The sequence below is a fragment of the Salmo salar genome, chromosome ssa17 (genome assembly GCF_905237065.1).
Source record: "Salmo salar chromosome ssa17, Ssal_v3.1, whole genome shotgun sequence".
Taxonomy (NCBI): domain Eukaryota; kingdom Metazoa; phylum Chordata; class Actinopteri; order Salmoniformes; family Salmonidae; genus Salmo; species Salmo salar.
Genome location: NC_059458.1, coordinates 21,112,226 through 21,124,651, shown reverse-complemented (window position 1 = coordinate 21,124,651; position 12,426 = coordinate 21,112,226). Strand labels below are relative to the sequence as shown.

General features: G+C 48.6%; 1 protein-coding gene across 1 annotated transcript; it reads left to right on the top strand.

The window, feature by feature from the left end:
- The first annotated feature begins 204 nt into the window (after window positions 1-204).
- On the top strand, window positions 205-12,087 carry LOC106575492 (phospholipid phosphatase-related protein type 3). The gene is made up of 12 exons (XM_014152009.2): window positions 205-646; window positions 1,227-1,333; window positions 1,469-1,654; window positions 1,758-1,884; window positions 6,213-6,408; window positions 6,556-6,613; window positions 6,788-6,961; window positions 7,161-7,373; window positions 9,833-10,059; window positions 10,147-10,606; window positions 11,318-11,858; window positions 11,954-12,087. Exons 2-12 carry the CDS (start codon window positions 1,250-1,252, stop codon window positions 12,085-12,087), a joined length of 2,400 nt encoding a protein of 799 aa, XP_014007484.2. The 5' UTR covers window positions 205-646; window positions 1,227-1,249.
- Window positions 12,088-12,426: the final 339 nt, after the last annotated feature.

Below are 12,426 nucleotides of genomic sequence, written 5' to 3'. Positions count from 1 at the left end.
GAATCAGACACACATGCTTTAACTCATGCACGCGCATACCCAAACACACACCAAAATCCATCGCTTTGTTTTGCCCAGCTTTATGGTGGTGGTGGTGGACTACCATTAGGAATTTGGAGCGGTGAGAGGAGGGGCGTTTGTGTGTGTGAAGGAGCAGTCGGTCTCCTCCCCTCGTCTCCCCCCGCCCTCTCGCGCCCCCCATGCCTTTGTGTGCGCGAGGCTCTCTGTGAGCTGCGGTTCTTCAAGTGAGATATCGGTTCGTTTCTCAGCGCTGTTTGAGTTTGTGTGGGCTGTTCGAACATAGCGTGGCTGACTGGGACTGGGGTGAACCGGTAGAAGGCACGTCAAACCTCGAAGTTTATTCACACACGCGCGATCAGAAGGGAAAATAACGGAGAAATATTGAATATAGGACTTTTCCCTTTTCGTCTTACCCATATATAATTCTCTCGTCCTCTCTATCGTGGAGAATCTGACCAACCTAAACAACCTGATGTGTGCATGTGTGTTTTGGGGGCGTAAAACAACTGGCAGCGCGTGAAGATGGATTAACGTTTGAACGGAAAACTGGAGCAGCACGCTAGACCTCGGCGAGGGGGGAGGGCAAGACGGGCCTCTGCTAACACACACAACCCGCGGGACAGAGGTAATTTAGCGCTCTGTGTGTGTGTGTGTGTGTGTGGGGGGGGAGGCAAGGCAGGGTGAGTCTGACACTAGTGTCTGAGAGAATCAATGTTTATAAATCAGGACATGTTTTTTTTCTCTCTCTCTCTCGCTCTCTGAGTTCAGGACCATGCAGCGGACAGCGCCATAGTTACAGTAGAATAACTCCGGGCTAAAGGAGTGAGCTGTGTGTGTCAACTCCCTGCTTCTTTCTCTCTGAGTTACTGTAACTATGGCACTGTCCTGTGTCCACTCCATTGTCCTGAATTTAGAGAACGCGTTAGAGAGAGAGAAGTGTGAAACGGATAGCACACCATTGAGGCTTGCGTGTGTGTGTGTTCTGATGTTCCGTTCAACACAACATATGTGCATTCAGCTATTTACTATTAGCTTCGGGTTGCTTCAAAGAACCAGTCCGAGACCAAGCAGATGTTTGCCCATGTGGAAGTAGTAGCAGAATATGACTTAACAAGCTGATACTGTGCAACAACGCCTCTGTAATGTATGCCACCTGGAACGCCACCAGTGTGATGACTAACCCCTCCCCTTCTGTCTGTTCCTAGACTCTGATTGGACCAACACCAGGATGATGTCGTCACCAAAAGCCAAGACCAAGAAGAAACCTCCCAAAGACAGCATGACACTTCTACCATGCTTCTACTTCATTGAGGTGTGTGTACTGCATTTAATGTATACCACTCACTATGGCTGTTAGTTAGACAATATCTCCCTCTTACCTCTCTCCCTTTCTCTCTTCCTTTCTCTCTCTCTCTCCCTTGCCCGCCTTCTCTTTCTTTCTGTCTAGCTCCCCATCGTCCTCTCCTCCCTTGTCTCTCTCTACTTCATGGAGTTGACAGACCTGTTGTCCCCAGCGACCCCTGGGTTCCATTGTTATGACCGTGACCTGTCGTTGCCCTACTTGGAGACAGGAGACGAACTGATCCCTCTGCTGATGTTACTGAGCCTGGCCTTCGCAGGACCGGCTGCCTCGGTTAGTACACACACACACACACACACCGTCAGAACCTACAATCTATAGACTCTGATCAATGAACAGCCTATCAGGGTGCATGACTAATTGTGTGTGTGAATAGATCATGCTGGGTGAAGGGCTGGTGTATTGTTACCAGTCCAGAGTCAAACAGAGTAAAACTGAAGGATCCATCATTGCTGGAGGGTGTAACTTCAACTCTTTCCTACGGAGGACTGTTCGCTTTGTTGGTACGTACCTGTTATTTACGCTTGAATCCTCAAGGGGGAATGAACAGGTGCACACTTCATGTAGTAATGCTATCCCAGGGAGAGAATCTAATTCATGTAGTAATGCTATCCCAGGTAGAGAATCTACTTCATGTAGTAATGCTATCCCAGGGAGAGAATCTACTTCATGTAGTAATGCTATCCCAGGGAGAGAATCTACTTCATGTAGTAATGCTATCCCAGGGAGAGAATCTACTTCATGTAGTAATGCTATCCCAGGTAGAGAATCTACTTCATGTAGTAATGCTATCCCAGGGAGAGAATCTACTTCATGTAGTAATGCTATCCCAGGGAGAGAATCTAATTCATGTAGTAATGCTATCCCAGGGAAAGAATCTACTTCAGAGAGTAATGATAGTCTAGGGAGAGAATCTACTTCAGAGAGTAATGTTAGCCTAGGGAGAGAATCTACTTCAGAGAGTAATGATAGTCTAGGGAGAGAATCTACTTCAGAGAGTAATGCTATCCCAGGGAAAGAATCTACTTCAGAGAGTAATGATAGCCTAGGGAGATAATCTACTTCATGTAGTAATGCTATCCCAGGGAGAGAATCTACTTCAGAGAGTAATGATAGTCTAGGGAGAGAATCTACTTCAGAGAGTAATGCTAGTCTAGGGAGAGAATCTACTTCATGTCGTAATGCTAGCCTAGGGAGAGAATCTACTTCATGTAATAATGCTATCTATCCCAGGGAGAGAATCTACTTCAGAGAGTAATGATAGCCTAGGGAGAGAATCTACTTCAGAGAGTAATGTTAGCCTAGGGAGAGAATCTACTTCATGTCGTAATGCTAGCCTAGGGAGAGAATCTACTTCATGTAGTAATGCTATCCCAGGGAGAGAATCTACTTCAGAGAGTAATGATAGTCTAGGGAGAGAATCTACTTCAGAGAGTAATGATAGTCTAGGGAGAGAATCTACTTCATGTCGTAATGCTAGCCTAGGGAGAGAATCTACTTTAGAGAGTAATGTTAGCCTAGGGAGAGAATCTACTTCATGTCGTAATGCTAGCCTAGGATGAGAATCTACTTCATGTAATAATGCTATCTATCCCAGGGAGAGAATCTACTTCAGAGAGTAATGATAGCCTAGGGAGAGAATCTACTTCAGAGAGTAATGTTAGCCTAGGGAGAGAATCTACTTCATGTAGTAATGCTAGCCTAGGGAGAGAAGCTACTTCATGTAGTAATGCTAGTCTAGGGAGAGAATCTACTTTAGAGAGTAATGCTAGTCTAGGGAGAGAATCTACTTTAGAGAGTAATGCTAGCCTGTGACGGATGTCAAAAGGAGCGGACCAAAGTGCACATTTGATTAAATCCGTGAAACTTTGCAAATACATAAATAACTGAATTGAGAAAACAACAAACCGTGACGCAGAGAGAAGCAAACACTACTCAAAATATTATAACACACAAAACCCAGGAAGAAAAAACCCTACTTAAATATGATCTCCAATTAGAGACAACGAGGACCAGCTGCCTCCAATTGGAGATCAACCCAAAAAACAACAACATAGAAATAGAAAACTAGAACTAAGAGAGTAATGCTCTCCTAGGGAGAGAATCTACTTCAGGCCTGTTCCAGTTGAGAACAGGGGAGAGAGAGATGTAGAGGGAATGAGAACAGGGGAGAGGGAGATGTTGAGGGAATGAGAACAAGGGAGAGAGGGATGTAGAGGGAATGAGAACAAGGGAGAGAGGGATGTAGAGGGAATGAGAACAAGGGAGAGAGGGATGTAGAGGGAATGAGGACAGGGGAGAGAGGGATGTAGAGGGAATGAGAACAAGGGAGAGAGGGATGTAGAGGGAATGAGGACAGGGGAGAGAGGGATGTAGAGGGAATGAGGACAGGGGAGAGAGGGATGTAGAGGGAATGAGAACAAGGGAGAGAGGGATTTAGAGGGAATGAGAACAGGGGAGAGAGGGATGTAGAGGGAATGAGAACAGGGGAGAGAGGGATGTAGAGGGAATGAGAACAGGGGAGAGAGAGATGTAGAGGGAATGAGAACAGGGGAGAGGGAGATGTTGAGGGAATGAGAACAAGGGAGAGAGGGATGTAGAGGGAATGAGAACAAGGGAGAGAGGGATGTAGAGGGAATGAGGACAGGAGAGAGAGGGATGTAGAGGGAATGAGGACAGGGGAGAGAGGGATGTAGAGGGAATGAGGACAGGGGAGAGAGGGATGTAGAGGGAATGAGAACAGGGGCGAGGGAGATGTAGAGGGAATGAGGACAGGGGAGAGAGAGATGTTGAGGGAATGAGAACAGGGGAGAGAGGGATGTAGAGGGAATGAGAACAGGGGAGAGAGGGATGTAGAGGGAATGAGAACAGGGGAGAGAGGGATGTAGAGGGAATGAGAACAAGGGAGAGAGAGATGTTGAGGGAATGAGGACAGGGGAGAGAGGGATGTAGAGGGAATGAGAACAGGGGAGAGAGGGATGTAGAGGGAATGAGAACAGGGGAGAGAGGGATGTAGAGGGAATGAGAACAAGGGAGAGAGGGATGTAGAGGGAATGAGAACAAGGGAGAGAGGGATGTAGAGGGAATGAGGACAGGGGAGAGAGGGATGTAGAGGGAATGAGAACAAGGGAGAGAGGGATGTAGAGGGAATGAGGACAGGGGAGAGAGGGATGTAGAGGGAATGAGGACAGGGGAGAGAGGGATGTAGAGGGAATGAGAACAAGGGAGAGAGGGATTTAGAGGGGAATGAGAACAGGGGAGAGAGGGATGTAGAGGGAATGAGAACAGGGGAGAGAGGGATGTAGAGGGAATGAGAACAGGGGAGAGAGAGATGTAGAGGGAATGAGAACAGGGGAGAGGGAGATGTTGAGGGAATGAGGACAGGGGAGAGAGAGATGTTGAGGGAATGAGAACAGGGGAGAGAGGGATGTAGAGGGAATGAGAACAAGGGAGAGAGGGATTTAGAGGGAATGAGGACAGGGGAGAGAGGGATGTAGAGGGAATGAGAACAGGGGAGAGAGGGATGTAGAGGGAATGAGAACAGGGGAGAGAGGGATGTAGAGGGAATGAGAACAAGGGAGAGAGGGATTTAGAGGGAATGAGGACAGGGGAGAGGGATGTAGAGGGAATGAGGACAGGGGAGAGAGGGATGTAGAGGGAATGAGAACAGGGGAGAGAGGGATGTAGAGGGAATGAGAACAGGGGAGAGAGGGATGTAGAGGGAATGAGAACAAGGGAGAGAGGGATGTAGAGGGAATGAGGACAGGGGAGAGAGGGATGTAGAGGGAATGAGAACAAGGGAGAGAGGGATGTAGAGGGAATGAGAACAGGGGAGAGAGAGATGTAGAGGGAATGAGAACAAGGGAGAGAGGGATGTAGAGGGAATGAGAACAGGGGAGAGAGAGATGTTGAGGGAATGAGAACAGGGGAGAGAGGGATGTAGAGGGAATGAGAACAGGGGAGAGAGGGATTTAGAGGGAATGAGGACAGGGGAGAGAGGGATGTAGAGGGAATGAGAACAGGGGAGAGGGATGTAGAGGGAATGAGGACAGGAGAGAGAGGGATGTAGAGGGAATGAGGACAGGGGAGAGAGGGATGTAGAGGGAATGAGGACAGGGGAGAGAGGGATGTAGAGGGAATGAGAACAGGGGCGAGGGAGATGTAGAGGGAATGAGGACAGGGGAGAGAGGGATGTAGAGGGAATGAGGACAGGGGAGAGAGAGATGTTGAGGGAATGAGGACAGGGGAGAGAGGGATGTAGAGGGAATGAGAACAGGGGAGAGAGAGATGTTGAGGGAATGAGAACAGGGGAGAGAGGGATGTAGAGGGAATGAGAACAGGGGAGAGAGGGATGTAGAGGGAATGAGAACAGGGGAGAGAGATGTTGAGGGAATGAGAACAGGGGAGAGAGGGATGTAGAGGGAATGAGAACAGGGGAGAGAGGGATGTAGAGGGAATGAGAAGAAGGGAGAGAGAGATGTTGAGGGAATGAGGACAGGGGAGAGAGGGATGTAGAGGGAATGAGAACAGGGGAGAGAGGGATGTAGAGGGAATGAGAACAAGGGAGAGAGGGATTTAGAGGGAATGAGAACAGGGGAGAACAGGGGAAAGAGAGATGAATAGGGAATGAGGACAGACGAGACGCCTTCAGATAATTCTTACCTGGTGCATGCTCCTTCCTCCTCCTCGCTCTCTTCCTCCATCCCTTCTCCCTGTCTCTCCCTCTCTCTCTCCTTGCATCCCTTCTCCCTGCCCCCCTCTCTCTCTTCCTTCCATCCTTTCTCCCTGTCTCCCCCTCTCTCCTCCTCCATCCCTTGTCCTTCTCCCCCAGGTGTTCATGTGTTTGGTCTCCTGGCAACAGCCCTAATGACGGACATCATCCAATTGGCTACTGGTTATCCCACCCCTTTCTTCCTGACTGTCTGTCAGCCCAATTACACGCTGCCTGGGATATCATGTGACCAGAACAACTACATCACACAGGACATCTGCTCTGGGAAAGATCTGTATGCCATCCTGTCAGCCAGGTAACTAACTAACACACACACACACACACACACACACACACTTTTGTGTTCTCCAGCTTCAATAAAACCTCCACATTTCTTTCTCTCTCTCTGCATCACGTCTCCCTCTCTCTCCCTGATTCTTACTCTCCCTCTCCTTCTCTTCAGGAAAACATTTCCGTCCCAGCATGCAACGCTCTCTGGCTTCGCGGCTGTCTACATCTCTGTAAGCACCGACAGCTACTAACTTGTCTGTCTGCCTGCCTGTCTGTCTGACTTTATGAAGATGCATTTGAAGTTAAAATTGGAAACATTGCCATCCGCAATAGTTCTAACTTTGTATGTGTGTGTGTGTGTGTGTGTGTGTGTGTGTGTGTGTGTGTGTGTGTGTGTGTGTTAGATGTATTTGAACAGTGTGATCAGCAGTAGTACTAAACTGGTGAAGCCGGTGCTGGTGTTTGGATACTGTCTGGCTGCAGGCATAGCCGGACTGACTCAGATCACACAGCACCGCTGCCATCCCAGAGATGTCTATGTTGGCTATGCCATAGGAGCTGGCATAGGAGTCTACCTGGTGAGTGTGTGTGTGGGGGGGGGGCTGAGAAAGAGACAGAGAGAGAGATGGGAATTAATAATCTTTTAAGAGTTCTCAGGGGGAGAATTTCACAGTTATTTTTTTTGAAATCCTGTCTCAACAAATTTCACGCTTCTATCCCTCTCTCTATCGCTATCTCCACCTCTCTCCTTCACCTCCCTCCCTACCCTCCCTCTAGTCTCTGTATGCAGTAGGTAACTTCAGGTCATCCGAGGAGGACTGCCTCCCCCAGCCTGTCCGGAGGGCTGCCTCTCCCCCCCCGCAGCAGAGGGAGGTGGTGGTGAGGGGACGAGCCCAGAGAGGTCATGTTTCTCAGCACGGCTCTCTGTACCGCAGCAAGACACCCAGACCCTCAGACAGCAGGGAGGAACTGGGGACTGGACGCTGCAAGGTAAGAGATGAAGGGAGAGAGGTTGTGTATTAGTGGTTAGTATTAGTAGTTAGCCATGCTATGTTGTTCTGTAGGTTCATAGGGAGAAGGCCAGCGTAGCGTCTCTGAAGAGGGCCAGTAGTAGTAATGTTGCTGTTATGTGGCAGACTGCAATAGCATCGAATACTCCCCGCGATATGCAACTGTCCAGGGAAGTCAGGAACCAATACACACAGTCAGTCAGGAAAGCAAAGGCTAGCTTTTTCAAACAGAAATTTGCATCCTGTAGCTCTAACTCCAACAAGTTTTGGGACACTGTAAAGTCCATGGAGAACAAGAGCACCTCCTCCCAGCTGCCCACTGCACTGAGGCTAGGCGACACGGTCACCACCGATAAATCTATGATAATCGAAAATTTCAATAAGCATTTCTCTACGCCTGGCCATGCTTTCCTCCTGGCTACCCCAACCCCGGCCAACAGCTCCGCACCCCCCGCAGCTACTTGCCCGGGCCTCCCCAGCTTCTCCTTCACCCAAATCCAGATTGCAGATGTTCTGAAAGAGCTGCAAAACCTGGACCCGTACAAATCAGCTGGGCTAGACAATCTGGACCCTCGCTTTCTAAAATTATCCGCCGCCATTGTTGCAACCCCTATTACCAGTCTGTTCAACCTCTCTTTCATTTCGTCCGAGATCCCTAAAGATTGGGAAGCTGCCGCAGTCATCCCCCTCTTCAAAGGGGGTGACACTCTAGACCCAAACTGTTATAGACCTATATCCATCCTGCCCTGCCTTTCTAAAGTCTTTGAAAGCCAAGTTAATAAACAGATCACTGACCATTTCGAATCCTACTGTACCTTCTCCGCTGTGCAATCCGTTTTCCGAGCTGGTCACGGGTGCACCTCAGCCACGCTCAAGGTCCTAAACGATATCATAACCGCCATCGATAAAAGACAGTACTGTGCAGCCGTCTTCATCGACCTGGCCAAGGCTTTCAACTCTGTCAATCACCGTATTCTTATTGGCAGACTCAATAGCCTTGGTTTCTCAAATGACTGCCTCGCCTGGTTCACCAACTACTTCGCAGATAGAGTTCAGTGTGTAAAATCGGAGGGCCTGATGTCCGGACCTCTGGCAGTCTCTATGGGGGTACCACACATTTCTCTGTATATATCAACGATGTCGCTCTTGCTGCGGCTGATTCCCTGATCCACCTCTATGCAGACAACACCATTCTGTATACATCTGGCCCTTCTTTGGACACAGTGTTAACTAACCTCCAAATGAGCTTCAATACCATACAACACTCCTTCCATGGCCTCCAACTGCTCTTAAACGCTAGCAAAACAAAATGCATGCTTTTCAATCGTTCGCTGCCCGCACCCGAATAGCATCACTACTCTGGACGGTTCTGACCTAGAATACGTGGACAACTACAAATACCTAGGTGTCTGGCTAGACTGTAAACTCTCCTTCCAGACTCATATCAAACATCTCCAATCCAAAATCAAATCTAGAATCGGCTTTCTATTTCGCAACAAAGCCTCCTTCACTCACGCCGCCAAACTTACCCTCGTAAAACTGACTATCCTACCGATCCTCGACTTCGGCGATGTCATTTACAAAATAGCTTCCAATACTCTACTCAGCAAATTGGATGCAGTCTATCACAGTGCCATCTGTTTTGTTACCAAAGCGCCTTATACCACCCACCAATGCGACCTGTATGCTCTCGTTGGCTGGCCCTCGCTACATATTTGTCGCCAGACCCACTGGCTCCAGGTCATCTATAAGTCTATGCTAGGTAAAGCTCTGCATTATCTCAGCTCACTGGTCATGATAACACCGACCCATAGCACGCGCTCCAGCAGGTATATGTCACTGGTCATCCCCAAAGCCAACACTTCCCTAGGCCGCCTTTCCTTCCAGTTCTCTGCTGCCAATGACTGGAACGAAATGCAAAAAATCGCTTAAGCTGGAGACCTACATTTCCCTCACTAACTTTAAACATCAGCTATCTGAGCAGCTAACCGATCGCTGAAGCTGTACATAGCCCATCTGTAAATAGTCCATCCAATCTACCTACCTCATCCCCATATTATTTTTATTTACTTTGCTGCTCTTTTGCACACCAGTATCACTACTTACACACCATCATCTGCTCATCATCATCTGCTCATCTATCACTCCAGTGTTAATCTGCTAAATTGTAATTACTTTGCTACTATGGCCTATTTATTGCCATACCTCCTCATGCCATTTGCACACACTGTATATAGACTTTCTTTTTTCTATTGTGTTGACTGTACGCTTGTTTATTCCATGTAACTCTGTGTTGTTGTTTCTGTCGCACTGCTTTGCTTTATCTTTGCTTTATCTTGGCCAGGTCGCAGTTGTAAATGAGAACTTGTTCTCAACTAGCCTACCTGGTTAAATAAAGGTGAAATAAAAAATAAAATAAATGATGTTATTATTCTGTAGGTGCGGAGGGAGAAGGCCAGCGTAGCATCTCTGAAGAGGGCCAGTGCTGACGTAGAGCTCCTGGCACCCCGCGGCCCCATGGGAAAGGAGACCATGGTAACATTCAGCAATACCTTGCCCCGCGTCGCCAACGGCAGCAGCAGCACCTCGCCCCCCGGAGACGACCCCTCCAACCAGCGTCACATGACCTTCCACCTGTCCTTCGACCCCCGCAGGTCACAACCAAGGTACGTTTGTGACTAGTGTGTGTTGTAGGTGTGTGTCATACCACCCTGGTATTAATCGTCAAGTCAAACTTATGTGTGATCTGTCAGGCTGCGACCACCGCTGGTGCAGGAGTGGAGACAGCAGCGCTCTACGGAGAGACAGAGCGAGGAGGAGGGAGAGACGGACAGATCTGGTGGAGGAGAGGGAGGAGCAGGAGGAGGGGGTGAGGCAGGGGAGACAGGGGTGATGAATCCTCCCTCCCTCTATCCGACGGTACAGTCGGCCAATAGAGCCGTTGCCACGGCTACCCCAGCACCAGCCCCACTAGCGCATATCCCTAAGGAGGGGATTAGACACCCCCCTACTGTCTCCCCTCTACCTCCTACGGTCTCCCCTTTGCCTCCTTCTGTCTCCTCTCTACCTCCCCCCGTCTCCCCTAAGAGCGCGGTGACTCGTGCCAAGTTGATGTCACTTAACCAGGGAGGGGAACGAGCCAGGGAGGGGCCTATCCCTGTGACGACTCCGCGTGTGCCCACCCAGCCGCCCAATCAGCCGCGAGTGGCGCAGGTGAGCTGAATATCAAATCTGAGTTAGCTAAAATGAACTGTTGATTTACATTCTAACTAGCTGAAGTAACTAGCTAAATGAACTGTTGATTTACATTCTAACTAGCTGAAGTAACTAGCTAAATGAACTGTTGATTTACATTTTAACTAGCTGAAGTAACTAGCTAAATGAACTGTTGATTTACATTTTAACTAGCTGAAGTAACTAGCTAAAATGAACTGTTGATTTACATTCTAACTAGCTGAAGTAACTAGCTAAATGAACTGTTGATTTACATTCTAACTAGCTGAAGTAACTAGCTAAATGAACTGTTGATTTACATTTTAACTAGCTGAAGTAACTAGCTAAATGAACTGTTGATTTACATTTTAACTAGCTGAAGTAACTAGCTAAATGAATTGTTGTTTACTTCCATTATGAACTGTTGATTTACATTCTAACTAGCTGAAGTAACTAGCTAAATGAACTGTTGATTTACATTTTAACTAGCTGAAGTAACTAGCTAAATGAACTGTTGATTTACATTTTAACTAGCTGAAGTAACTAGCTAAAATGAACTGTTGATTTACATTTTAACTAGCTGAAGTAACTAGCTAAATGAACTGTTGATTTACATTCTAACTAGCTGAAGTAACTAGCTAAATGAACTGTTGATTTACATTCTAACTAGCTGAAGTAACTAGCTAACTGTCTCCTCTGTTCATCCTATAGGTCATTGCCATGTCCAAGCAGCATGGACCAATCAGCTCCTCTGCCAAGGGCTCTGACTCCACCTCTTCCTGTGGGGGAGGGTCTTCAACAGGAAGCTCTGAGTCTCCGTACTACCGGGTCCCCTCCGACCGCGACAGCCACACCGGGAGCGTTACCGGGAGTATTGTCACCATAGATGCTCACGCCCCTCATCACCCTGTGGTCAGGGTATCTAGCAGTGTCGGTACCGGGAGTAACGGGACCCTGGGGGCCAGAGTAACAGCTGCCGGTAACGGGACCCCCTGGGAGCGGAGGAACACCACCAGCGGGAGCCTGGGGAGCGTCGGTGAGCACGGCCAGAGGGGGGCGCTGCAGCGCCAGGAGAAAGTCACCGCACCGGAATATCGGGAATACCGGACACTTCCTGTGAAATCAAACTCTATCTGCTCCTCCTCTCCCAGCGAGACAGATTCCACCACCCTGCCTCCTCCTCCTCACCCCATCCCCTCTCCACTCCCTCCCTTCTCTTCCTCCCCCCTGCCTCCCCCTCCTCAACCCATCTCCTCCCACCTCCCTCCCCCTTCTCCCCCTCCTACTCCCCCCTACCTCCCCCTCCTCCCCCCTTCTACTCCCCCCTCCCTCCCCCTCCTCATCCAGATCTGCTGTTGGACAGCTACTCTCCCCCCCTCCCCCGCTCTATGACCCTCCCCCGCCGGCCCACTGTCTCAGCCCACAGCCGCGCTGATCAAGAAGTCTATTACAAGACCATGCAGACGGAGAGGAGATTATAACGCGACATAGAGGCGTTATAATAGACAGTAACACTACTAAAAACAGACTATGAGGTTAGAAGAGAACATAGGGGACCTTACAGAGTGAGAGGTTATAAGACGACATAGACAGTAGTACCACTACATAACCATACAGTCAGGGGACGTTATTAAATGTAACACATTTTGGGGAGCCCTAACAGTAAGGGGACGTTATTAAATGTGACACCGTTTGGGGAGACCTAACAGTCAGGAGAACTACTACATGACTTAAATGAGTGAGAGGAGGTTATGAGACGACTTAGGAATTAAAATGTAATATAATGGAGGTTATAACTTGGCATAGAGGATTGACAATAA

Excerpts from the sequence above, each read along its gene's own strand:
- LOC106575492 (XM_014152009.2), top strand. The coding sequence starts at position 1,250 with ATGATGTCGTCACCAAAAGCCAAGACCAAGAAGAAACCTCCCAAAGAC. Across the intron at positions 6,962-7,160 it reads CTGGCATAGGAGTCTACCTG|TCTCTGTATGCAGTAGGTAA; the intron begins GTGAGTGTGTGT and ends CCCTCCCTCTAG. Across the intron at positions 7,374-9,832 it reads TGGGGACTGGACGCTGCAAG|GTGCGGAGGGAGAAGGCCAG; the intron begins GTAAGAGATGAA and ends ATTATTCTGTAG.